Source organism: Anser brachyrhynchus, assembly GCF_964034855.1.
Source record: "Anser brachyrhynchus genome assembly, chromosome: 1".
Taxonomy (NCBI): Eukaryota; Metazoa; Chordata; class Aves; order Anseriformes; family Anatidae; genus Anser; species Anser brachyrhynchus.
In genome coordinates, this window is record NC_137694.1 from 191,098,516 (window position 1) to 191,125,859 (window position 27,344).

General features: G+C 39.9%; 1 protein-coding gene across 8 annotated transcripts in view; it reads left to right on the top strand.

Moving 5' to 3' along the window:
- LOC308188390 (phospholipid-transporting ATPase IB-like) overlaps window positions 1-27,344 on the top strand; it is a 302,947-nt gene that overhangs the window by 190,505 nt on the left and 85,098 nt on the right. For all 8 annotated transcript variants that reach the window (XM_080577315.1, XM_080577312.1, XM_080577316.1 and 5 more), the window contains 6 exons: window positions 4,566-4,640; window positions 7,359-7,481; window positions 8,547-8,625; window positions 12,280-12,341; window positions 12,675-12,731; window positions 17,019-17,126. In XM_080577315.1, coding sequence (XP_080433441.1) covers window positions 4,566-4,640; window positions 7,359-7,481; window positions 8,547-8,625; window positions 12,280-12,341; window positions 12,675-12,731; window positions 17,019-17,126 — 504 coding nt within the window. The remainder of the gene's footprint in view (window positions 1-4,565; window positions 4,641-7,358; window positions 7,482-8,546; window positions 8,626-12,279; window positions 12,342-12,674; window positions 12,732-17,018; window positions 17,127-27,344) is intronic.

The following is a 27,344-nucleotide window of genomic DNA, read 5'->3' on the forward strand; positions in this document are numbered from 1 at the left end:
GCATGAAGCAATAATGCAATTAAAATTGCCTTCCAACTTGCTCAAGTGGGAATGTTTTCTGAAAATAATACTTGATTTTTTTCTCAAAATACACTCTAGAGCAGGTGGATGGCCTTTGTGGCTCAAAATAATGGCAGTGCGAGACTGTTTTACCTCAAGATCCTCAGTTTGCCTGCAGCTCAAGTCAATATTAACCAAGTATTACCATCTGTTGGCTTTTGTTGACCTCTGGAAGGAGGCGGCAGTCTGATTTATTTTTTTTCTACTATTTTTTTTTTCCTTCTCTAGTGGCAAAATGCCCACATCACAGCTGGCATAGAGTGCTGCAGCAGTGGGGGTTCATATTTAAAGAATGCAGGCACACTTCAAGGCAGGAAATGTGGGCTGTTTTTCAGTTTGCAACATGTTCCACTTTCTTTGTGTACAATACCTACTGGTTTCAGATCTTTGCAATATCAGCTATAATGAAGTGCAGTAATACATCAGCCCAGCTTTCAGCTTTAGGTCTGAATTTCTCTACATTTAAATTGGACCTCTTGTTCCTTGGGAGAAAAATATGTATTTTGTAGCTGAGTTACAAATAAGCTTTTCCAGCTTTTTGGCAGTCAGGTAATAGTTCAAGTGAACAAGTTTCTTTTTTCCAGCCAGAAAAGCAGTTTAATGACTTTGGGTCCGTTTGTTCATAGCAGTGCTGTAGTTGAGAGTTGAGCCCTGCAAACCCCTGGAGCTTGGCAAGCCAGGCAGACTTGGCAAATCCTCCTACCAGCTTACCAAGTCTGAGTCAAGCATGGGTTCTTGCAACTTCAAATATATTTGGTATATTTTGTTAACAGGAATATTGAGGTGGAGTGTTTTTTTTTTCTTTGCTGACCTTAAAGAATACCATGCTCTCTATACAAACAGCTGCTGCTGAAAATGTGCATGACAGTTTGTGGCTTGTGTTAAATGCCAAATAAATGTGTATCTTATGCAGAGTATATAACTTGTTGTTCTTGACATTAAGATATTAAGGAATCGCATGACATTCTTTCTGTCGATCGGCATTTCATAATGTGAATCTCTGGAAAAGATGAGCATCGCTGTTATTTTAGTGCAGCGTAACCACAACACCTATTGCCCTGTGTTGAGAGCATGGTGCAGGCTGACTGGTGGGACCATTTGGAACGTGCTCCTTTCTGATTTCCACCTGTGTGAATCATGCCAAAAGGAAAACTAGTTCAAGTTCGGATTTTGAATCAGTGCAACATTTAAGTTAGCTCTTAGCCACCTAAATTGTAGCAGCTTTGAAATAAGGGCAGTGCATTTCTTTAGACAATTCCCTCAAGATTAGAAGAGACTTCAGAATGCTAAAGACTGTGATGCTTAAATACTTAGCGCAGTCAGGCACATCCATCTCACTGTTCTGTAGTGATGGAACTGATCTCAAGGGGTTTTTAGCAAGGTCTTAAATGAATTCTGCACCACCCAGTTTGGTAGGGTAGCTACTTTGTTGATTAGAAAGAATGGGATTGTTGAGAGGGTGTTTGACGTAATTGTGTATTCACTTCATTACTGCTAATATTTTTGTGGGAAATGCGAGTGAAAGATACTAGCTTTGCCAGATTTGGGTCTTCTTTCCTAGTCATGGGTCAGCTGCAGAAAGTCTGACTGCTTTGTTTTACCCTCCTGATGGAAAATCAAGAAAGTCTATTGCTGGTGACTAGTTGTGGGGGGCTCTGGCTTCAGGCAGGTTTCTGAAGTAGCATGAGCCAGTGTCATAAAAGGCTTTGACGTTTGCCACCAAACCTTTGAAGTTTTGTTTTGCGCAGTGGGATCTAGAAAACCAAGCACAGCACAGGCTAAGGCTGCCAGCTAGGCAGACAGGCTTCTGATTTGTGAGCTGTTTGTTTTTTGGGCTTGGTGCACTTAGAGTTGCAATTAAGTGCAAGAAGCCTGGAGATGATAAATGCCTAGGTCATAATTGCTAAATATCTGGGAGTATGCCTCTTTGAAGCTCGGTTTCTTCCCAGGAGAAGCTGCCCTTAAGTTCCTTACTGTAGTGCCCCAAATGAATTGTGGTTTCTTTTCGGGACCTTAATGTCATCACTTTGTGCCCAAGATCTTTCATAGCTTTCAGTTAAAGAGCTGAGCTATACAGTTGGTTGAAACTCTCCAGGTCTGAGTGAGACTGGGCAGCATGCTACTTGGGGCTGATAATGGGGTTCGGAGAGTGAGATTTGGAGACTGCGACCACTGCAAGTGCTGATGGTGGAAGTAGAACTGATGGAAAAGAGTTTAGGTGTAGAATATGGTTTCCTTCTGCCCTTTTCTCTGGCCCGAACTGGAGGCATGAACGCTTAACCTTATTTAATTTAAAGTCATGCATGATTGACAACGTGAATGAAAGAGGAACTTGTTTTTTTAGGAAATGGCTACATTTTTTATAGTTTATACAAGGTTGATGCATTTCAACTAACTGGAAATGGAATGGGCCTGCTGGCCCTTAAGGGTCACAAGGGCACTTGCAAACTACAAGCTGCAAGAAGGGCAGCAGGTATAGAAAAGTTGAAACTTCAGAATGAGGTAGGGTGAAGACAATAGGAACTCCCTGCTAGAAAGAACAGCTGAAAATTGAGGGGAGAGGGTAGAATTGTAGGAGTTAAGTCTGGCCTATGGTGGAAGACACATCGATAAGAGCAAATAAGCTGAGATGAGTCATTATTGACTTTCACTGAAGAGTGATAGTGCATTAGAGTGATTAATTTTAAATGAACATGTTGATATAATAAATATTAAGAAATGCTGAAGAGAGTCAGAATAAAGGTTCGACTAACCTGGTGTCTGATCCACTGTGAACAGTGGTAGTTTCCTGACAAACTCATCTTTCTCTAGCTTTCCTTCCATGATTTAAAAAAACAAAACAACAACAAAAAAAACCATCACAGCATCATCTGGCAGGTAGTTCCATCTGTCAACCACGTGTTGTGTGAAAACATTTCAGCTTTTCTTTTTTTGTGTAACCTGCTAGTGTAATTTCTTGCTGCAGGGCCTATTTGAATAGTTATTCATTATCCTTGTCAATCCTGTAAATATTTTAGTCTTCCCCTACTTTTTCTCTGTCCCATGCTGAAGAGTCCCAGTCTACTTATATACCATATCCATGAAAACAGTTGCAGGTCTTGATGCAGTTGTCTTATCTTGTCTTGCCCTCTTTCAGGTGAGAGCAGAGAAAAGACCAAATGCTGTACAGTTAACTAATTGCTGCCTGAGGTATCTTGCTGGGGCGGGCACTAATATTGTGCAAATTACAAATGAGCCAGAAAACAAATGATGCTGGCAGGAGAGTGCTGCTATACATGACTGATAGAATGGTGTTGGGGAAGATCCATCCATGGACTCTCAGGCAGTGGAAAAGGGTATAGCCATGGGCATCATTTGACTCTTAGCAGTACTTACTGTGTCCAATGCTATGTCAAATTAAAAACTACATGTAAGACAAAATATGTTAAAAGTGGGGAAGAGGGGGTGTTCCCCCACACCATGTCAAACTAGAATTTTAAATTAAGTGTTTTGGTGCACCATGGAGCCCAAATGTAGAAGTGGACTTTGAAACAGACTGTAGTCGCAAAAATTCACAGTACTCCTTTGGCAGATATTAAGTGCAGTGATTCAGATGCGCTGGAAGAAATTAATTCGTTCCCTTATTCTTTCCTAAGCCTCTTTCAGTGCCCACTGACTGAGAAGGAAACTTTGTTCCAACTAGTAAAGCAGTTCTTATTTCAAAAAGCTGCTTAAACAAAATAAAAGATGGAGGATGAAGGAAGTAGGTCCAATGAAATTCTGGAAAGAGAATTTACTTACTCAGTGCTTCTTACAGCGGTTAAGGATTGCTGCATTACAGCCATCTCAGTTGGAAGGAAAGTCAGTGGCCACTCAGTCCAACCTCTTGTCTGAAGTAGGGTCAATGCCGAATTCAAAGCAGGTTGTTCAAGGCTTGTTCAGTTGGGTTTTGTACACTTTGGAAAGGATGGAGACTCTCCAGTGTATTCAGGCAATGTCTTCCACTGTTTAATTCTTAAATCAATGTTTGTGAAATAATGGTTACATCACTTAGAAAAGAAAATTCTAAAAATAACCAATATAACTGATAAATCAGTATCTGTAATTCTGGGACTGTAAGTAAAACAGGACATAAGCTGAACACAGTGTCTATCAGAACAGTTAGCATGAAAATTCTGGTATTTGGCTGTGATGGAAACTTGGTTAGCTCTGGCTTTATGCATTTTAATTTACCAGCAATAAGACTTAAAATAATTTGGGGCCTTGTTTTTTAGTAATGATTCAAATACATCAAGTTGCTCCAACACGTGAGTATTTTATTTTAAATAAGCAGTACTCTGGCAGTGTTTAACATGTAAAACTTCGGAATAACTGCCTGGCACTGCTGCTGATTATTTTTAGAGCATGACAAGCAGCTGTCTCCAGATGGTGGTCTGTGTTCCACATCTTCCTCGCCTACTGTAAATGGAAACATTTACTGCTGTAATAATCTAAAGCTTTTTGTAACTTGTCTTTCTTTGTTTCAGCTTTGGTTTGCTTTCGTTAATGGATTTTCTGGGCAGATCTTATTTGAGCGATGGTGCATTGGTCTGTATAATGTGGTAAGTGCTACGTGTTTTGACTTGATATTACTCATGACCTGTATGTTAGTGTGTTGTGCCCTTTTTCCTCCTGGGTAACTATCTGAATGTGTGTCAGGAAAGATGAGTTCATCTGTAAAAGCCATAGAAAAAAATAATCTTGGATGGTGTTTTTAATCAGAAAAGTAAATTTTGAAAAATGCCATGAATATTTACGTGCTTGGCATAATATAGCTTCCATAACATTCTGCACCTTTTGGATGGAATTTACTTTTCTCTTTGAAAGCATCTTTGGTCTCTTGTACTGAGATATTTTACTGACTGCTCACGTTCAAAATAGATACCGAGTCTTAATCTTGTTTTTTTTTCCTTATATTTTCATGGTACCTTATTGTCCCAGTGATTACGGTCCATGCAACAACATATTAAATTATTTACTCCTATATAGTTAGCAAATACCGAAGTCGTCTTCTCGGACCCTGTGACGATTAGATTCTCAGGGAAGCATCAGGCAGATGCTTTGGGTTGACTGTGTTGAGTTAGTGCCAGAGCTGGAAGAATCAAAGCTGTGCCACCGGTGTTCTTCACCTGAACCAAGTGCAGGATATGTCAGTCCAGAAGTGCTTTCAGATTTTAGATGGGCTTTGCAAGGTCCCACACCGTACCATGCAGTTTTATCACTATAATTAATACCATTGATTAAAACCTGGAGGATCTCTGGGGCCAAGTTTAACTGCATACCATAGACTTGTGCTGGTCTTTTCACTAGAGTGTTATATTTGTAATGTTACTGATGGCTGTCCCGGTGTCTGGTTTTATAAGCCATTATGACATTTTGTCAGTGTTGAAAAATCCTTTGCATTTCTCTTTGGAGGGAGGAAATTAAATTTTTTTCTTTAATCAGACTCATTCCAAATATATGGAAATATAGAAAAAGCCACCAAATTATCTCTATCACTGAGTAGTATTAATGGAAACACTTCTGTCATATTGCTCTAATCTTAAAAATGATGGCACAAACCCTCACATGTCTTAAGATTTCATACTCTTCCTGGAAGATATTAATTCAAGGATTTTCCACTCCCTCTTCACCCTCATTTCCTGACTGTTACAGTCTGTCATTCATATTTAGTTATTTGCATCTATTATCTTTAAACCTGATTTGATGGATCTACCTACCCTGCATATAAAACTCATGGATGAGACTCCTCTTAGAGAATCAGTGGAGTAGAAATTAACCCTTATTTTATAAGGTTGGTATTTTCTAAAATTAGAACTGGTCCCATAGAATCATAAAGAATCAAGTACTGGTTAGGGTATTAGGGGCTTCCATAACTTGGAGGAGTTAGGTTTTTAAGTGGGGTTTAATTCTTCTATTCCCTTCCATGTTGATTAACCCTCCATTTCATGAGTAGGCTTATGAAAATGCAGATAGTAGGAAATCTTAATAGCACTGTGATTCCAGCATTTGTACTGGTTCATACTGGAGGTTTACCTTAATTTAAAACCAAAAACAAACAACAAAAAAAACTCCTCCAGAAGACGGGCTTAAATAAAATGGGAATTGTCCCAGGAAATGTAAGAAACCTGGGGGAAATATCTTAAAGCAGTGTAAGAACAAGTCATGTTTTGGAATATATTGGGTGAATGGTCTTAGTTTTAGTTCTCCCCCACTATCTCTTCCAAGCCTGTTGCCAGTTTAACCATCTGGTTTATCACTTTCTGAGCAAAGAAGTTGGATCTAGGGATGTAACGATTGATTCTCACTGGTGTCTGGGCCTTCCTGTTGCTTTTTGTCTGCTCTCCAACTGCCAACGCGTTGCTGGTAGGGAACACAGCTTCTCAAACGTGAAGTGCGTGCTACAAACTGAACACTTCCCAAACTGTTACATATTTGCATATAAGATTAGAAATAATTTTTCAGATATAAACTGTTAATGTGAAAGGCAATGACTGACATTCAACATTCAGATGTTCACACTGGTGGTATTTCCGCTGTCTGCGCTGCAGACTGCAAGAAACAGAGATACCCAAGGTGGCTGTAAGTGAGCTGCCTCAGATCCTGGAAACACTGTAAGAAGAGCGGTGTGGGACTCAGCAGTCTAATTAGCTGTGCTTCTGAAAGATAGCCCTTCTGCTTCTCCTGGAAAGCTTCCGAGTCTTGGTCATCTAAGCATCTACTTGTAGCACAGACACGCAGTACAGTTAATTTTATCCTATCAGTTCGTGTCTGACTGGAGAATTCCTAAGTACTGCAATAGAGAATGGCCATTGTTTTTCAGTCTATTTTTAATGTGATTTCCATATTTGCTTTGTTTATAAACTTAGCTTTCATTACATATAGCTACAATTGTAGCCATAAATATCTGAACCCATTCCGACAAGGCTTTTTCAAATAAGTATGTCTTTCCTTTGCACTGTGATATGTTTTACCCTCACTATTTAAGCTGGTACGTCAGAAATTACTGATGGCTAATTTCTAGTGTTTAAGTTAATTGGTTAATAGTATGAATTTTCTTTTATGCTTCTTTTCTTTTTAAGTCAGTATCTGAGAGTTATGAATTGCTAAAATTCAAGTTTGGGTTTGTTTGGACATTTGAAAATTATGTCAAATAACACAGCAGTTGATAATGCATCTTCACTGAAATGTCTGGGAATTTTGCTGTTATCTAGATACTGAAATATCAGAAATCTAAAAAACTAATAGCTGCTTTTAATTAGCATTTGCTTGCTTTGCAGATTTTCACAGCATTGCCACCCTTCACTCTGGGAATTTTTGAGCGATCGTGTACTCAAGATAGCATGCTTAGATTTCCACAGCTATACAAAACCACTCAAAATGCAGATGGGTTCAACACAAGGGTAAGGGGGCAGTCTGTTTCTTTAAGAATAACACGAGCATTTTTATTTTCTAGGTCTCTTTCATCACAAAAGAACTTACTACACACTGTTACTTCTGCTTTATACTAGGGTACTGCCACTGAGATCAAGACTGTTGTTTTCCAAGGGATTGTATTTTGATTAAAACAAAAATAATCCTTGTTTTTAAGTGAGGATTTTCAGGTTTGGCTTCAACAGAAACTGGTCCTGGAATATCCATCAACTTTGATTCCAAGTAACATTTGTATCTGAATATGACCTTCTAATTCTCACAACTACTAAAAAGTGGTGATCTTACCATTTTCATAGAAACTGGATAACCTCACCCAGATTTATTTAGTGTAGAGGTAGTTATCAAAATGTTCAATACTATAGAGCTTTTTGTTTATTCTTCTCTATTTTTATAGTTCTTTTGGGAAATAAAAAATTAATTCGTTTACTTTGATTTTTAGGTTTGAAAAACACATTTTACTTCATTTTGCTATTTTGTGTGGTAGAAAATGCTAGCAATTGGAATTTTGCATTTATTCCATAGCAGGCACATTTACATATACTTCTGAATCAAGAAAGCTGTAAGATTCCTTTGGTTAGAGAGGAGGGAGGAAGAAATTGTAGAGTAGGTAAAGCTCTAGTTTGTGCAGAACTGCGTTATCTGTAAGCTTAAAAATTGCAGAGCGTATAAAGTATTTGCCCATTAAAGGAAAATAGAACATTTCATGGTACTGAATTAGTCTTTTTAAATCTTTCTTTGAGGTAATTAAAAAAAGGTGGCTCCATCTGTTTGCTGTATTTTGATAAAGATCTTAAATTGCAAGTCTGCTTGCATGTTATATTTTAACTTGTTAGAATAAGACCGTCCAAGTGGACTAGTGTTTTCTTGTGACAGAGCAGAAATTGTAGGAGGAAATGAATCCTACCAAAGTTTAGGTATTTCACTTCAGGAAAAACATCGTCTGACTCTAAACTATACAATGAAGCGTTTGTTGGGAGTTAGAGAGAGGTCAAGAGTTTTGGACTTCACTGACGACTTGGTTTGTTTTCCCTCAGGTTTTCTGGGGTCACTGCATCAATGCCCTGGTCCATTCCATCATTCTCTTCTGGTTTCCAATGAAAGTGCTGGAGCATGGTAACTGCTTCATTATTTCTTACGTCGGTAACTGATGTTCAGTCTTACAGAGCCAGCGTGTTTGCAGAGTTGGAGGTCGTGACAAGTTCCAAGAAAATAATGCTGACAGACAGTTCAATAGACTATAGGTGCTGTTCTTGGCCGGTTATCTTGTGGCTTTCAGAGTTGATTCATATTTAACATAATTGTTCATATAATAACTTTAATGCTTGAAAAATTAAACTGCTGCTTTGTGAAAGTCTTAAATTCTGAAAATAGTTCTATACAACATCTGATTTTTTTTTCAGTAGTGTAGTTTAGTTCTCAACTTTTTACTGTTTAATCTTCTTGCAGTGGTTCTACTGGCAGCTGTATTACAACCATTAGCTTTAGATCTTGTTGGGTCTTTCCCATTCCATAACGCAGAACTGTAAAACATAGAATGAAATGGAGAGATTTCACTTCTGCTGAAGTCAGTGGAAGAAGTGGATTGGCTGGAATGGAGGAAGACTAGATCATGAGTCAGATACTAGGAAAACATTTTTTTTTCTTGTACAAACTAAGTTTACTAAGTCTTGTTTTTATGGAAGGTATGCAACTGCATGGTATTTCAGAGACTGGTAAACCTTATATGTTTCTTTCCTAGCTTTACAGTGTAATTATCTGGGCAGGAAAAAACATGGGCAATCCGTTGTTTTACTCTTATTAAGAAATGGGAATAGATAAGATGAGGAATTTAAGGGAAGGGAGTAGTATTTAAAAATACGAGTTTTTCAAAACAAGCTCTTTGTTGGTAAACACTGATTTCAAGAACCTTAGCTTGAGGATGGTTCCATTGGGGAGGAGGTGGAAGAAAAGGAAAAGGGAAGGAAGATGAATGCTCACAGGAAAGAGCCATATTGGTAAAGATAAGGAGGAGGCAGGTTCATATTTCTCATTACCAGGCTGAGTAAAACTTCAGTGTTATGTCTTACGTGACAGTTTCATGCACTGTGAGATAGACACACAAGAAGGAGATCTCCCGTTCTCTGTATGTGGGCTGGGAGCTCCATTTCAGTTTTGGGGAGAGAGGTTGCTTTCGGTTCATTGGTCTTTGTTTTGTTTCAGAGGGGAGGGAGTTGCACTATTTCACTATGTTTATGGGAAATGTTAGTCTTGAATAGCTGCTCTTTCAATCCAAAGTCAGCTATTGTAGGCTGATGTCTGTAGCAGTTAGCTACAGTTTTTGCTTCAGTCTTCCATAAATGTTTTTTTGACTGTTCAATTCCTAAATAGATTACACAGTTTAAATGACTGAAATGGTAAGACTGGAATACTCACCTGCCCAAATGGTAACTTTCTTTGAGATCATTTCAATAGGTTGCTTAGCTTGCTTTCCAAAGAGGAATGAGTATTTAATTTTCAAGTTTCTTTGTATTTCTAAGTGAAAAAGAGATTTCAGTGCCGCAGACAAAACTGTGCTATTCACACTGGGATGTTTTTTAACCTCTTGAATTCCTTAGAATGTGAAGTGCACATATTCAATGAATGGGCATTTGTATAGCTTTAGAAATGAATGTTCACTGGACATCCTGCTGTTCTCATTAGCAAATATCATTCCTTTCAGAACTGCTTAGCCTCCCAAAGTGGAAGGTCATGGAAAGCCCTGAAAAAAAAAAAAGAATTACATTATTGTATTAAAACATAACCTTAAAAAGAATGGGACTTGCACCAAAAGTTATTTGATTACTTAAATGTGCATTGTGGTGTTGTACTAGAACAACGTATTGGCAGAGTCATTAGATGACTCTAATTTATTCTAGAGCTTTCCAATACATCATGTATTTAGGCATGCCTCTTTCTCAATAAACTGAGACTTTTGGCATCAGCAAGATTTACTGGACAAGGAAGGTTCCATTCTTTTATGCTCTTTACCTTTTTCTTTGACACTACGCTGAAAGAGACTGCTAAAGCTTTGTGTATTTGTGAATGACGTGGTAGGTGTCTGAGGCCACAGAGTACCAGGAGAAAAGTTGGGCTGATAGAGATGCCAGTAGCCACAGACCAAACTATTGCTAGGCAAACTGGCTCAGGCTTTAGATCCTGTTCTACCGTTACCGATTTGTGTATCTGCTGCTGTTTCTTAGTAGCTGGGGTTCAGCCTGGAGAAGAGAAGGCTCCAGAGAGACCATGTTACACCCTTCCAGTACTTAAAGGGGGCCTGCAAGAAAGCAGGAGAGGGACTCTTTGTCAGAGAGTATAGTGACAGGGCAAGGAGTAATGGTTTTAGACTAAAAATGGTAGGTTTAGATGAGATATAAGGAGAAAATTCTTTACTATGAGAGTGGTGAGACCCTGGAACAAGTTGCCCAGAGAAGCTGTGGGTGCCCCATCCCTGGAGGTGTTCAAGGCCAGGCTGGATGGGGCTTTGGGCAACCTGGTGTGGTGGGAGGTGTCCCTGCCCATGGCAGGGGGTTGGAACTGGGTGGGCTTTAAGGTCCCTTCCAACCCAAACCATTCTAGGATTATATGAAAATAAGAATAAAATCAGGGATATAGAACAACTTCTGGAAAATACTAAGAATCTGTCGGTTCTTCAGAGAAAAGCACACGCAGCAATTGTAGAAGTAAACCCTAACAAGTAGCTTGGGCAGCTGCATTGGCTGAACTTGTTACCAATATGCAGGATGGTCTTTGCCACAGTGGTCAGGCTATCAGGGACTCTTCTCAGTAGACATCAAAATTTGCTGATCCTGGAGACCTACTTTGCAGGAATATTGTTAACAAAGTTAGATGACCCTGGTTTTACAATGTCAGATCCTGTTTTGCAAATAAACCTAGCAAAGTGGTGCCCTCATAGTAGAAGCACTGTAATAGGCAGTATGTGTTTAGGAACGGGTCCAAGGGGTTTATCTTAAGCCTTTTTCATCCCTGCTGTTTGTGTATTTCTTTAGCAGTTGTCTTAAAACCTGTGAAAATACCAGTACTTATCATGCTTGAGTAATACTTGAAAGTTCCTGTGAGTATGAGTTCATCTGGCATTAGCGTGGCTGTCGAATGTGCTTTCATGGCGTTCCGGTTTCATTCAGCGTGGGCTAAGAAAGACTAAACAGACATTTGAAGCATTGCCAAGGTTGGCACTTCTACATGATAGATTAACGTGTACTTACCCTTCTGCACACTTGACTAAGAGAAAGCTTGTGTGGAGGACTAAATGCTGTTCAGTTACTGAATTAACCTCCAATAAGATATTTTAGATATGTGTACTTTATAGATCAGTCGTTTACATCTTTCTCTTAATGCAGCTTTCTTTCTCCACAGATCAGCAGTCTTAGGCTTTCTTCACAGGCACAGCAAATAATGGAATTTGTTCGAGCTGTCAGTGAGCAGTACAGAACAGATAGCCACAGCAAAAGTGGTGCTGATGTACCTCAGCTCTTGCAGACAGATTACATTTCCCCTTCTGCTAATGGCTTCTGGCAACTGGGATTGTGTATACATGCTCTGTCTGAGCATCATGTCTTGTTTAGCACAGCTGCTGCATTACCAGTAGCTCACGGCTTCTAAAAGTGCTTTTAGACAGTCCAAAAAGCGAGGTTAAGACCAGTTATTGTTTAGTGTCCTGAAAATCTCCTTTATGTGTCTTCCATTCTGTTGATAAAATTATTAAGAAATGTAATTGCTTCTCTTTTTCAGATGCTGTATTCACAAATGGACAGGGAATTGACTATTTATTTGTTGGGAACATAGTTTACACTGTAAGTTTATCTATTCAAGACATTTTTGAATGGTAGAATTTCTTCACAGTTTTTTTTACCATCAAAAAATGATGTAAAGCAGAAGAAACTGTAAAATAAAATGAGGCCTTTGTAGTGAGCACGATTTTCTCCCTTGTTCACTTTTTTTTGCACGTTTACCGACAGTATCTTCTGCTCTGCCCTTCCCTCAGCCCAGTCTGCCAAGTCCCCAAGAGGTGGGTTGGTACTACTAGATGGTAGTTCCTATTTCAGGTGTGAAGGGGAGATTGGGCTGTGAACACCTATGAATTTGAGAGTGCTAATACTGCACCTTTTTTTCTTTTTCCCTTGCAGTATGTTGTAGTCACTGTTTGTCTGAAAGCTGGTTTGGAAACAACTGCATGGACAAGAGTAAGTGCTCTTCAATATCTCTTATTTTATTAGTGTACCTTTCTCCCTGATAAGTATTAATACACAAAAGAAGTACTAGAAATGATTTGAGGCTGCAGTGTTTAAATTGGTTCTTTGATTTAAGAATAAACTAAGTTCCCTAAGTACAGGAGAGGAGAGGAGAATGAACACATTCTAATGACATACGATAAAAAAGTCAGTCTGTCAGAAGTGGGAAGAGGAGAAGGCTATAAGTATTTTCCAATGTCTCTAAATATTGAAAATGTAGAATATTTTCTAGAAATTAACATACTGCTGTAACTGCTTAAGGAAATAGCTTAAGAACAATATCTCTTTACTCTGTAGCTTCTTTAAAAGTTAATGCAACAGTGAATAAAGGTTGTCTGCTCACGGATAAACAAATAGGCTTTGTAAAGGTCTTTGAAGCTAGTAAAAAGCCCTAGTGACTTCACATTGGCTGAGATTTTTTGTTTGCAAACTTTCAGTAATAAATAAGGCATGTTTGTTAAACTGTTTTTGTTGATTTCTAGATTTGAGTCCTTTACTTGCAATAAGAGAGTGTTCTGTTACTGGTAGGTGTCAGAATCTGCCAGGGCACTGACCTCCAAAGAATATGCAGGGTAGGGAGGGCTCCTGTGTTGATGGCACTTCAACACTTTTCCCCCCTTCCTTCCCCCAGTTCCCTGAAAACACGGATCTTTTTGATTTTGGTCGAGTCCCTTTTTCTCCACACCTATATGTGATACTTTATGGGAATCTAGTTTGCATGACATACTAAGACATACTGCCTCAAGACCAAGGTGTTTTAAGGAGCCCCATATTCTTATTCTGTCTGTTTCCTGGAGGGGCTTGGCTAAATCTCATAACCTCATTTCCCCTATTAGCTGTAAAATGTTTCCTTTCATTCCTCACAGAGGAATTGTTAAGATTAATGAGCTGATGTCTGCTCTGAATGTTATGAAATGCTATCTGCATGGATTATTTAATTATTGGGGAAATGCTAATGTTTTCTGCCTCATTCTGTCATCTGAAAATAAAATCCATTCTTTTTTGTTGTAGATTAAGTGTAAGTTCTGTGTTGTGTACTAACTTTAAAATGCAAGAGGACTTAGAAATAAATTAATTCCCCATGCTCTAGAAGAGGAAATATTAAAATTTGCAGTGGAGGCCTGTGAGCCTGTTTAGATCCTGTTACATTACAAATTATTTGATGCTTCTTCCTCTCTCCCCTTCCCTGAGTAAATGGTGTCTTTTCAGTCACCTAGGGATAATCATGATCCCCTCTTTCATACCTTTATTTTAAAAGGTGCCATAATGTTTAGTAGAGCTCAATGTTCTTTAGCACTGACATTTGTACAGGAAATTATTGTTCTTCACAGAAAAGTGTTTGTGTTCAGAATCAACCTTTTCTGTATATACTTGTAATTCCTGTCTCGTTGCTTGGACTCTCATCATCTTGGAATCTGATGTTGTACAATTATTATTTCAGCTGTGAGTGAATCAACACACAAAGAATCTTTAGGTTACTTGAGGAGTATTAAATGTACAACATTGAGTTAAGCCTCTCCTCCATCATCAACTGGATTGGTTACATGCAATTTGTTTGAGGGAACATGAGGGACACTGCCACTTGGGAGAACATGATGGGCTCAGCTGAAAGCTCCAAATAAATAACACAGGTTCAAAGTAGTTGGGAGTCTGGTATATCCAGTAGGTAGTGTGGAAAGAAAGGCTTTGGTAAAAGTACTAACATGCATAACAAAATCTGCACTGTAGAGCTGTGTGGAGTAGCTTTATGTTACGTGTTGCCTATCTGCAATACTGCTGTAGGCTTTTGCCAAATTACAGCCTTCTTCAATACTTTACCATGCTACTGAAGCTGCTTCAGATAAAATGGGATGCACAGGATAGATGTACAGTGTATCTAGTTTATATGTACGAGCACTTGATTTCTTTTTCTGACTGCCATTTAACACATCTGACAAACTAGGTTCTGCTTTGCACTCTAGTTCTTCAGAAACATGGCAGATCAGTGGAGAACCAACAGTGCAAAGCTCGGTGGGTGGGGTTAGCATTTAAGAAACGATTTCAAACAGGACAAGGAGGGCTCTTGCTGAAAGCAGAAGGCCTTTTAAAGGTAGAGAACTAATTCCAGCAAGTTACAAGCCTGAGATGAAGGAAGGGAGATACATGGCAAGGGTGGTTGGGATTACCATGAGAAGATGATAAAAAATGAAAGAGCAAAGACTTTGCTAAGCTGGAAAGGACAAAATAAAGAACTGCAAAGCTCAAGAACTGTCGTACCAACAGACCGGAGAGAAGCGAGACTAAAAATGAAGATGTCATTTCACTAGCAGAAATACAATACTGCAAAGTGGGAGTATGTCTTAGAGTGGTTTCCCTGCTTGTTTTCTTTACTGTTTTTAATTGTAAAACTTGTAGGAGTCAGCAGTTTGGAAGCATCAGTCCAAGCTATCCTGGGCCTTCTGCCCTCTAGTTTGAAAGGAAGGCTGTGGTGTAGGGAAAGGTCCTTTTGGGAGAGCAGTGCTGGTGCTCTTTTTGGGCTACTGCATGGGGCTGGATTTTCTTGAAGGTGAATTGTTGCAGCAGCCTCGCAGTGCTGTTCTATGAGGAGCTGAGCACCACAGTTGCTCACTGTGGAGGCCTTTATTCTGGCCAGTGATTCACACTGATGTGAAATGTCCTTGTTTTCAGAAGAGCAGACACATCAAGTAGGTGAAATCCCCCTCGCTTCCTTCAAATTTAAAAAATATCAGTAATAAAAAAATCTCCTAGTCTTAGTTTTATTCACCTCAAAACTGGATCAGAATAACTTTTCCTTAAGCAGTTGCCGGTCAGATCTCCTCGGTGAAAAAGAGCAAATAGAAAAGTTGGAAAAGTAATCTTCCTGCCCATAGTGTCTCTCCAGGAAGGGGCCTATCCTATGCCCTGCTCATTAGTCCAGCAGCTTTCAGGGTTGAACAACATTTCGGCTTTCCGAGAGCGCCTAGAAGAGCGTTCTTTCCATCACCTCTTAAGTTCTGCCGTATGAATGCTCCTACTGTAAGCCAGCCTCCAGTCGCTTCCAGCTATCCGCCAGTCTGCACTGGTGCTGCAGGCTCCCTGCTTGTTTGTTTGCACTGCTTGTGCTCAAGAAGGACTCACCTTTCTGAGGATGCTCAGTGCTTCCAGGGAAGGAACAATTTCTTCTCTTTCCTCTAGAAATTTGTGTTTGTCTCACAAACGCAATATTAGACACTTTGATTGTCAGGCTTACTGTTTAAAAAAAAAAAAAAGGCAAAAGAAGTCATCAAATAGAAAGCATAAAGCTGAGAACTAAACAAACATACTGTGTGTCCGCCACAGCCACCAGTGCATGAATTCACTGCCGTGTTCCTAAATCCGTGTGTGTTTAGTAATTAAGATTTATGCAGGTACTTCTCTGAGTTAGAGCCAAAGTCATCAGCCGCGGGAGTTGTTGGTATCCAAAAAGAGCTGGAGCCAATAGTGAGCTCAGTTGCTTGCTACAACCAAAATTACTGATTCCATCCAGTGCAATGTAAAAGTAAAACAGCTTAAATCATCTTGAACGGCAAAATAGTTTGGGTATGTAGAAGAAATGACTTTCCTTAAAGCAACTGAAATGAAACATGTACTGGACATGTTCTTGGTCACTTTGATACCGCTTTTATTTACTCTTAGTCTGTAGATTAAAGAGCCAGTAAAGGTGTAAACTGCACTGCATATCTGTAAATCACCTAAAGCACTTTCAAAGCAGAAAAGCAAAGGTAATCAGTAGATGTTGATTGTTTAAGTGGTGGTGTATCACGCAACGCTGAATCTTCTTCAGTGAGAGGTATGCGAGTGGTGCACGTGACTTGTGTGCATCCAGGGGATCTGACATGAGGGATTTGTCAGGATGAACTTTAACCTGTGCCTTTTGAAAAATTCTACCTTGATGTATGTGTTGAACCTGGCATGTGTACAGTGGGAACCAGGAGCTAGATGAGAGAAGTCAGAGCTCTAAGGAAAATCTGGTGAGTTTTTGGAGCTCGGAGTAAGACAGATTGGCTGAGAAGGCTATCTGCCTGCCCTGTCGTGAGGCAGAGATTAAAGAGGAGAGCTGTTTTATGCTGTTTAAACAACCTGTGCTACTGGCCTGAAACCAAGCGCAGTAGACAGGCCTGCGTGAGGCTGACAGAGACCTGAACAGAAAAGTGTCTGTGGGTGAGGTGGGTGGGGGCAGCGCGCTGTGCTGACTCTCCTTCTCTCCCTGCTCCTTGACAGTTCAGTCACCTGGCGGTCTGGGGAAGCATGCTGCTCTGGCTGGTCTTCTTTGGCATCTACTCGGCCATCTGGCCCACGTTCCCCATGGCACCCGACATGCTCGGGCAGGTCAGTACGAAGGCTCGGCGGCGCAGGGATGCTCAGCACTGGGCCTGCTGTCGGACATGCGTAGGAGGCTTGTAAAGAATTGTATTATACTAAGTACATTATTTTAACATTTTTTTTTTAATCCCTGCATTCATTTAACTTCATCTCCTCATTAGAAGAGCTCGTTTTTTCCCTGAAGGTGACATCAGATATGATCGTGTGCACTGTACGTACTATACAAACATGCAAGTCTCAGTTCACTTGAATAACAGTGGCTCGTTCCTTAATGTTTTCTTAGTTAGGCTTCATCTTTTACAAAATTCCAGGTTCAAACTTAGTTTATTTGATCTGCTTTTTTTTTTTTTCAAATTATGGATTCTGTCTTCCATATATTTTCATACTTGTTCCTTTTTTCCTGCATGTGTTTAAAATGAACCAGAATTGACTTGAGGGTAGCATGAGATGGTCAGAAGGGAAGCTGATCCGTTACTGGTCTGTGTAACACCAGTGGAATGTTTCCTTTGGTCCTTCACTGTCAGCTGAGTTCCAGGTGATGAAATTTTCCTTTTGGTGTCAATATTTCAACCCGTGATGAGTGCACTGAGTCACATGCCTGTCAAAAATATGCCTATGCATATTGAAAATAGGGGGCTTCCAGTAAAAACGAGGGACTTAATAAATATACGGAAAAAAAAAATTATTCTGTAGAAGTGGAACTGCTTTCAAAATGACCAGAAAAGAGTGTTTAAAAAAAAAAAAAAAAAGTTTAGAGTTGTGTTTAAAGCAAGGATGCCATTTATGATAGATAAAGAAGAAAAAGTTTTAGCAGAGAATTGAAGTATATTTAACTTATGTCACCCTTGTGTACCAGAACATAATTATATATATAAAAAAAAAAAATCCAACTGTAAAGAAATCAATTAGAGATTTTTGAGGTTCCTCTCACGTTTGTACACTTGATAAGAGCAGTCTGGCATCATTTTGTTCCTGCTCTGACCTAACACATAGTGTTTAATATGTTGCTCAAGCACTGGGGATAACAGAGGCCATTACAGGTTTTCAGACAGCTCTTTGCAGCAAGGAGTGACAGCTGACAGGCTGGGATCAGCAGGTAAGTGGCTAACAGACAAAAACTCACTCCTTTGACAGTATTTCATGGTGTCCTCTGTGAGTCTCAGGGCACATACAGTATCAGCAGCTGTAGTTCATATTTCCTTATATCAGACAGAAATTCTACTGAGTATCACGCAGAGCCATGAACTGCTTGTCCTCCACAGCAGACTTGTAGTGCTGCCATTAATGTGTCAACCTTCTCCTACACAAATGATAAGGTGAACTATTCCTTTTTATGAGAAAGGTCAGACTATCAGCTTTTAGCTTTATTACTTTTTTTTTTCTCACAATTAGCTCCCATTTTTTTAATTGTGTTGGTCATCTTTTGCTCCAACATAAACTGCAGGCCCTTGAACAAAAGCTTCATGTTAATGAAGTTTTAGTTTTGCTTGAATACCTTCTAAAAATATTTTTTCACTTTAAACTTTGTTTAAATTGTTTTTCTGATGCTATGACTTGAGAAGTGGTACTAATATCTTGCTGAGGTTAAAAAAAAGTTTTGGATAATGTTTGAGATGACATATTTTGGTGGATTACTGGATTTTTCTTGATTTTGTAAAATCAGTAAAAGCTTCTAAGGTTAAGGAAACTTGCTTACCACTTGCAGTAACTTATACAAAGGCTCTAGAATAATTGGGTGCTGTCATAATACCAGTTTATGGTGAAATGAGCTGAGATCGTGTTAGGCTGTAGTCAGTAAAACGCATCTCTTTACTTTTTCCCAGACTCGAGGTATTCTTTGGCTCCTGCTATCTGTCTTTCTGTATTTACAAGTAGTCAAGATATGTTAAAAGCTAAATGGGAGAGTCAAAAAGCTTACTTTTTGTTTTTAAACATCTTGTTAGTGTGTTTATTTTTTCAAATAAACTGAATTCCAGAAACTGCTAGATACTCATACTAGAAAAATGCAATAGCACTTGAAGGGAGCTGGTTTTAACTGTAGTACTTTTTTAGCATCTCTGCCAGCCAGGACTTTGTGCCATGAGTAAAAGGCATAGAATGTGCAAAACATTTTACTCTGCCCATTCATCAAATGTCAGCATGGAGTCTTGCAGACATTTAAGTATGTGAAAAGACGCTTTGTTTCTGCTGGGATTTATTAAACCATTTTCACTAAGTATTTCTTTCTCTTGTCCATTATATCTTGAGCATTCTCACAGGGAAAATAATACCATTTTTTTCCCTCCTGGAGGGCAAAGGGAAGCAACTTAGTTATTCTCTGCTGTCAGAGTCAACATATTTCTTCTTTTTCTGCTACAGTACTTCATAACAGAATGCAAGTAACATAATAAGACAAAGAAGTGATAAAAAATTCAGAAGTCTTTAATAGAACTTGTCCAGTAGCAAGATACCTGGTACTCTGGTTGTTTTGGGGGGTACCTTTTCAGATGTGCAAATAATAGTTTCCTTTAATAGTATAAGAAGGAGTAATGCAAGACCAAAGAAAGCCCTATCATTGGTTTCTTGGCTTTCCTTAATCTTTGGTTTGGTTTGGTAGTTTTTGGGGGGGTTGGGGAGTTATCTTTTTATCTGCAGAAAACAGTGACACTGAGAACAACCAGTACCTAGTTTTGTCTTGCCTTTGGAACCAGGATACTTCCATGAGAGTGGACTGTTTTTGACCGCTTCCAGATGACATTTTGCACAATAGTTAAATCCTTTCCCACCTTTTAGTAGGTGTGACTTACTGCCAAAGGTTGGTGGGAACAAACGGATACCTCATCTTTTAAATAAGTGCTCTCCACTTTGATGCTCATTAGTGAAGAGGTGGGTGCCTTTTTAATTGTCCTTGTTCTGAACTATGGGGCTTGCAGCTCATAAGCCAGTGACATTTTATTAACCAGCCCATCGGCTGTAGTCCTTCCCTCATGCAACCTTGGGTATTTTGTTTCCTTGATTGGGTTATAGGGATTTGGCGCCCCGTGAGCAATAATATTTGTGCTCATTTCTTCCATATGTCATACAGGTGTGTGTATGAAATGCTGCTCATATTTTTTGGATGTTTCTTCATAGGACTTGAAGCATACTTTGGGTTTTCGAGAATAATATTACACTGTATGGGATCAAAGTTTGTGTGCACATAGGCCCCCCCATGCACATACATAGATACCGGGATATGAAAGCATGTGTATGTACACATATACACATATCACATCTTCCTATATGAAAGCTTTTATTCTTGACCCAGACATTATCTAAGATGAAGAACAACCTCCTTCCCCTCCCCAAGCTCAAATACTATTTAATGTTTTAAAGGAGGATCCTTCCTTTCACCTCTCTGAGGCATCAGGTATTGGCTCTGGTTGGAGAAAAGACCACTACTGAGCTGTGAGTTCTGCCATTTATTTCCATAGTGTTTTGTCTTTGCTTTGTTAGTTGTTAACGTTAATGACATGTCTTCAGGAAAACTAGTATTACTCTTTCAACCTTAAGGGGCAGGGGAAGGGGGGAGGAGTGGGGTTTTAATCCGTTTTTGAGAGGGTCGTAGATTGTGGCTAATCCACAGTGGAAATTGCTAATTTCTAGATTTTTATATTCTTGTGTTGTGTTATATGTATGTGGTCATAGCTCAGAACTGGGATTTAAGAATCATTTTGAATTTGGAACGCATCATCTTGCTCTTGGAGTAACATTCGTAAGGCCTTTCCTCATCTGAGCCTTCTAGTCCCATCACAGCTGGAGATGTTGCAGATGGAGCTGCTGCACTTTCCCTTTACTTCTTTACAACGTCTGTCGAGAATAAATTGTTGTGCCAACAGCTCCACTTCTGCGTAGTGGAAGCAGCTGAGCATAGGAGTCACTCTAATCCTTTTTTAACTCTAATGGAATCCTTTATTGGGAGACTTTTTAAACCACAGCTGAGTTGTCAGATTCTTGCTAGGTTATTTGACTATTTACTTAGAGTTTAAGAAAGATGTGCAGCATCTTTGACAGGGTGTTTTTTAAAAGATCCCAGTAGTGGAGAAGTCCAGTTGATCCCATGTAATATGTCAGTAGCAGTGCTTATTCAAGTTAGTGGCTCATCAAGAAAACAACTATCCCTCTCTTAGGAAACCTTCCTGTTCTTTTCTATGGCTGTGCCATTAGCATAACAGATACACCATACACCGTAGCTATTGCAGTAGATATTTGGTTTGGAGAGGGGAAGGTGACCTAGAGGGTCTAATTTACTTTGCAAGGCTGTTTTTTTAGCTGGCCTTCAGTCTGAAATTCTCTTAAATCTTGCTGATTCAGTTCTTGACAAAGCCTGTGAGAAACCTGCATGGGAAGACTTAAAAATAACACAAAACAAACAAAACAAAATAAAACGAAGACAAGATGATAATCATTATTGCAGCAGAATAAACAGGTTTTATGTTACTGCTGTTTCAAATCTATACTGAAATAGTGACAGCTTAGTGTAAATTTTCATCCTTTCCAGAATATTTCTGCCTTTTTCTCTGCACTAGACGTTTTTTTTCCAGAGGTCTCAGTTGTTGTTCTCTTTGGCTTCTCATATTTCCGCGGTGTTTGGCGCTCATTAGAAAATTGGCTGCCTTGATTGTGGTTTGTCTGCAATCAGTTGCGCATTACATTGTGGTGTCAGTGTTTTGGTCTGTGGAAATTCTTCATTCAGCTGTTAGTCAAAAAGCAGACTTTGCCTGCAAGTCGAGGTTCTTAATGCCTGCTGATCGTGTTTGTTTTTATTATTATGCACAGTGGTCTCCATGGCACTTGATGTGGTTTTGGAACTTTCTCTGCATTTTTGGACTATGCTCCGAGTAGACAAATTAGACTAATGAAGCATGCATATATTTTTAAGCATCTGTTGAAGGAGTAGATTGGTTGTTTTTATGATCCACATGTGGATTTCAGAAATGAATGTCATTTTTAGGTCCCTAGTGTTGTTCCGTATCGTACACCAAAAAGAGATGAAAAAATTGACAGAGATAAAATGGATGTTTTTAATAACTTCTGAATGTGAAATTAGGAGACTAAACATGCTTGCTTTCTGGAGGCTAACCCCCAAAAAACATGTCACTTTATGTGTTTGTCAACTCTGAGGCAAATCTATCCTAAGTATTTATTAAAGATATTCTAGACTTGTTTCTCCTTTGAAATTAATTCATAAAAGCACCATAGCAGGACTGTATGTACAGCCGTGCCCAGTGCTGTGTTGGCATTTCCTTGTAGTGCCATGTAAAAATAGGGTTAAGCCACGGACATAAAAACTCGTTCTGGTTATGGAATTGACGGAATTGGCAGTGCACAGGAGGGCAGTCGGCTGGCCTGGAAGTTTCTTTTGGTTCTTCTTCTTGGCTCACCTTCCGTTTGGCATTTACTCCTGCCCTAGCCTGTGGCTAGTGGGCTTGTGTGTTAAATGGAAGAGCAATACAGAAGTGGCTGTAGGTAAGTTGCTCCCCACAGGTTGTACAAACAGCATGCATACGTTGTCAGCTGTTTTTCTTTCAGTATTGTAATGAAAGCTGGACACTAGCCATGCTGTCTGGCCAACGTCTGTTCTGAGATCGGGTAGCTTTAACAAGTTGAAACACTACTCAGTAGCTTAAGTTGAAATACAGTGCAACACAAGACATTTACACGAAGGCATAACTGGCAGATTATCTAGATTTTTTTTGTTGTTGTTTTGGAGTGGAGTATGGCAGTGTCCAGGAACACAGGAACAAGCTTCTTCACTTGGGATAGAATTATAGTCCCATGGTAATTGACTGTGCTTCAGAAATTGCATCTTGATTCAGTTTGCAGTACAGGATTGCTTAATGTCCTTCAAAATTTCCCCTAAATCACTTTTTCTTGGATTTAAAAGTAACAAAGTCTTGTTGCATGCTCGTGGGAAGATGTTTGGAAGACATCCTACTCAGTATTTTCTTAATTAGAAACAGCTGGCTTTTAAATTTAGAAAAGCAGCTACTGTATTACCAGAGGCAGTGAACACTAATATTCATGTCTCAAAAAAAAAAAAAAAAGACTATATTTTTGAGCCATGTTGACAAGCAAGGAAAGGCTAAACGCATGACTTGCCATAGTGGATCAGAGCATTCCAGAAGTAGTCTGCATTCTGCATCAGAATGGAAGAAAACCAAACAGCTCTACAGTGTGGGTTTGACATGTATGACAACAGTTTGTGTGCATCCCTGTGAAAGAAAATACTTTTTCTTTTCATAGAATTAGGGATTCCTAGAATATTCTAGGTTGGAAGGGACCCACAAGGATCATTGAGTCCAACTCCTGGCTCCACAAAGAACCACCCAAAAACCAAACCGTGTGTCTGAGAGCACTGTCCAAACACTTGAACTCTGGCAGACTCAAGGCTGTGACCCTGGGGAGCCCGTCCCAGTGCCCGACCACCCTCTGGGTGCAGAACCTTTCCCTAACACCCAGCCTGACCCTCCCCTGTCCCAGCCCCATGCCGTTCCCTCGGGTCCTGTCGCTGTCCCCAGAGAGCAGAGCTCAGCGCCTGCCCCTCCGCTCCCCTCGTGAGGGAGCTGCAGGCCGCCATGAGGCCTCCCCTCAGCCTGCTCTGCTCTGGGCTGAACAACCAAGTGACCGCAGCTGCTCCTCATGCATCTTCCTCTCCAGACCGTTCACAATCTTTGTAGCCCTCCTTTGGGTGCTCTCTAATAATTTTATGTCCTTCTTATATTGTGGTACCCAAAACTGCACACAGTGCTTGAGATGAGGCCACGCAGCCCAGAGCAGAGCGGGACAGTCCCTTCCCTTGACCAGCAGGCAGTGCTGTGCCTGGTGCACCTCAGGCTGGCCCTTCAGGTTGCCAGGGCACACTGCTGGCTCATATTCAACTTGCCATTGACCAGAACCCTCAGATCCCTTTCTCTAAGGCTGCTCTCCAGCCTCTCATCCCCCCATTCTGTATAAATATCCAGGGTTGCCCCTTCCCAGGTGCAGAATCTGGCACTTTTTCTTGTTAAACTTCATGCTGTTGGTGATTGCCCAGCTCTTTAATTTGTCAAGATCTCTCTGCAAAGCCTCTCTACCCTCAATGGAGTCAGCAGCTCCTCCCAAATTAGTATCATCTTCAAACTTACTCAAAACACCTTCTAGTCCTACATCCAAGTCATTTATGAAAACATTAAAAACTGGTCCTAAAATGGAGCCGCAGGGAACCTCACTAGTATACTGGACGCCAGCATGATATAACCATATTTACTTATAACCCTTTCAGTCCAACCCATCAGCCGATTGTTCATCCATCACATTATGTACTTGTCTAGCTGTATGCTGGATGTTTTGTCCAGAAGAGTACTGTGAGAGACAGTATGGAAAGCTTTGCTGTATTCCAAAAAAATTACATCTGCTGGATTCCCTTAGTCAACTAAATGGGTAACTTTGTCATAAAATGAAATCTAGTGAGGCTGGTCTTCCCCTTGTGAACCCATCCTGGCTATTCCCAAAGATTGCATTGTCTTTCAAGTATTTTTCAGTAACTCTTAGATTAATCTTTAATCCTAGAATAGTCTTTTAATCTTTAATTACATTATTTTAAATTATTATAACTGGAGAGTAGCCAACCAGGTTTTTTGTGTCTTGAGAAGTGCTCAGCCTCTGTGACATCTTTTGCCAATCAGTTTTTTAGGCTAACAGTGGGCTACTTAGGGGATGTAGGGTGAGTTGGAGGGCAACGCTATAGAAAGACATTTGGGTCTGCTCTTGCACAGATTCATTATTCAGCACTCCTGTCTGTGGCTGTTATCTGTAGGGAAGCAGCCATGCTTCCGGGCATGGTGAAGGCATTGTGCAGGCACTGAGCAATAACCTCTTCCTACATTGAGTTTGTTACCTTAATGGCCTAGTATTGATGATGGTGGGTGGGAGGGAGAATATGAAAGTAATAAAAGAGCAATATGCTGCTGTTCTTATAATCTCAGAGAGAAAGAAGAAAAGGTCATAGAGCAGTTGTGTATGTAAGATGATTTCTTAACGGGCATTTAAAGCTCCCATCAACAAAGTTGTAAGCCCTTTAGAAAATAATATGAATAACAGATGGGATCTATTCCAGAGGGCAGTAGGTGACTGAGTTGGAACTAGTGGTTTTATAGCTTGCTCTGGTCACACTTAAGTCATTTTGTTTTCTGATGGACGCAGGAGAGCCCAGATAGCAGATATTTGGAGTTTTATTGGGATGTTTCCTGTCCTTGGGGACAGGAGGGTCATGTTATGTTTTTATTTGAGTTTACTTTATTGGAATTAGGTTTTTTTTGTTTGTTGGGGGGGACTTTGTTTTGCTATATTTGTGTCCACACCACTGTTTCTTCCCTGTGCTGCTTGGGTTGCATTTTAGGAAGAGACAAATCTAACTATTTTCTATGGGAAAAATATTTCCAGATCAATTTGAAACATACCTTTATTCCCTTTCCTCCCTACAGTATATGTTTCATGAGATCATTTTTTCCCAGTTGTGTTATGTCAGAATTTGATCCAAAAAGCCCTGAGGAGTGGAAATGATCTCGCTTATATTGTGCTGAGACTGACGTGGGTGCACAGGCTTTGGGAGCGGGGAGGCTGGAAGGAGTACAGCCTTCCCAAATATCCCGCATATGACCATGGGTCATCTGGGGCAGCCTAGCCCCTACTGATTTCCTGTTCATGCGGCAGCCTGCAGCAATGCTGGCATCTTGTGCTACTTCTCCATTGGTGGATATGGTAAAGATAAAAATTGTTTCTAACCTGAAAGCTGTAAATTTTGGAAGTGCCTTTGGATGTCTGTAGAAGTAGTCAAAATGCAGCTATTTGTCTTGTAGAGCATAATTTCTTGTATTTGTGTATATCAATTGAGCTGGTATTTCTATGATAGTAATCTTATCTGAAGGTTCAGGCAGGAGTCTGTAGAAAATAATATTATAAAAGTGGTGCTAAGCAGACACTCGCATGCACTTCCAGGGGGCTGTTTTATGTAGACTGTGATTCAATGGGATTGAGAGGAAACAAGGACAGAGGAGTGTTGTCTGTAACATAATGCCTGAAGTGTGAGGGACCCACTCGTGATCAGATGTGCTATCCATGTTCTCTGTAGCATAAAACCCAGAAATGGCAGTCCTCAGTAGCTTGATGTTTGGAAGAGAGTTATTTCCACCAGTCTCTTGCCAAGAATCTTGCAGGGAGCACAGCCTTAGACTTATCACCCTTTTCCAGTATACATACTTAGGAGTGACATAAGCAATTTTACGTTTATTGTAGACTGCAGCAAGCCAATGAATGCAGAGAAAGCTGGAGCAAGGGTTCAGGAACAGTAGTGTTGTTACACACATGCACATAGACATGCATGCACACAAAAGACAAGCGTAAGCGTCCTTGCTCTATAGCATGCATTGCAGTTTAGACGATGCTGGGGGAGGAGGGGATAGGATTCGGTACAGTGGCTGCACCGTAGAATACATGTTAAAATTGACCCAAAATGGCTTTATTTGTTTTCAGTAAATTGGGAAACCCAAATTCATAGTGTCAAATAGAATTTGTTTCTGTGAAGATACATCTTGCCACTATGATGTCCCTGTTCAACAAGTGTAAGGTGCCAATTCATTTCAAAGAAATGTACCCATAACAATATTATATGTAAACTTCCTTCCTTCATCTCATTCTCTAAAGTGATGGACTCAGTTATGCTGAAATCTTCTATTCAGAGCATTAGAAGTTTTCAGAAGGTTCATAGGAAAAAAGAGGATCAACACCTACCAGCCACCAGCTCCACCTGTGTTAGTGTGGTACACCCAGCTCTGAGCCAGAGAGATGCTAAGGGAGTAGGATTCCTATCCAGAGAGAGAGCAAGGGATATGAGGGATCAAATGAAGAAATGTTGGCTTTCAAAGTTTCAATTCTGTATTGATTTCATTGCTTGCCATTGTACAGGTGGTGTGTAAAATGTGTGAGTTACTAGAAGAGAAGAACATAATAAGGTTAGCAGAGTGTAATTTTAGAATCTACAAAAAGCGACACTCACTACTGCAAAAACTTCTTTTGAGCAATATTTTTGTAAGCATCTGTTTTGGTAGACATAAAGGGTTTTATTTTGGTGTTTCTTTCATTAGTCGTATGGTTTCTGTATCTTTATAAATGGTTGCTTGCTGTGTTTTATTCAATATTCAGGGTATGTACGTACAGTAGAAGAGC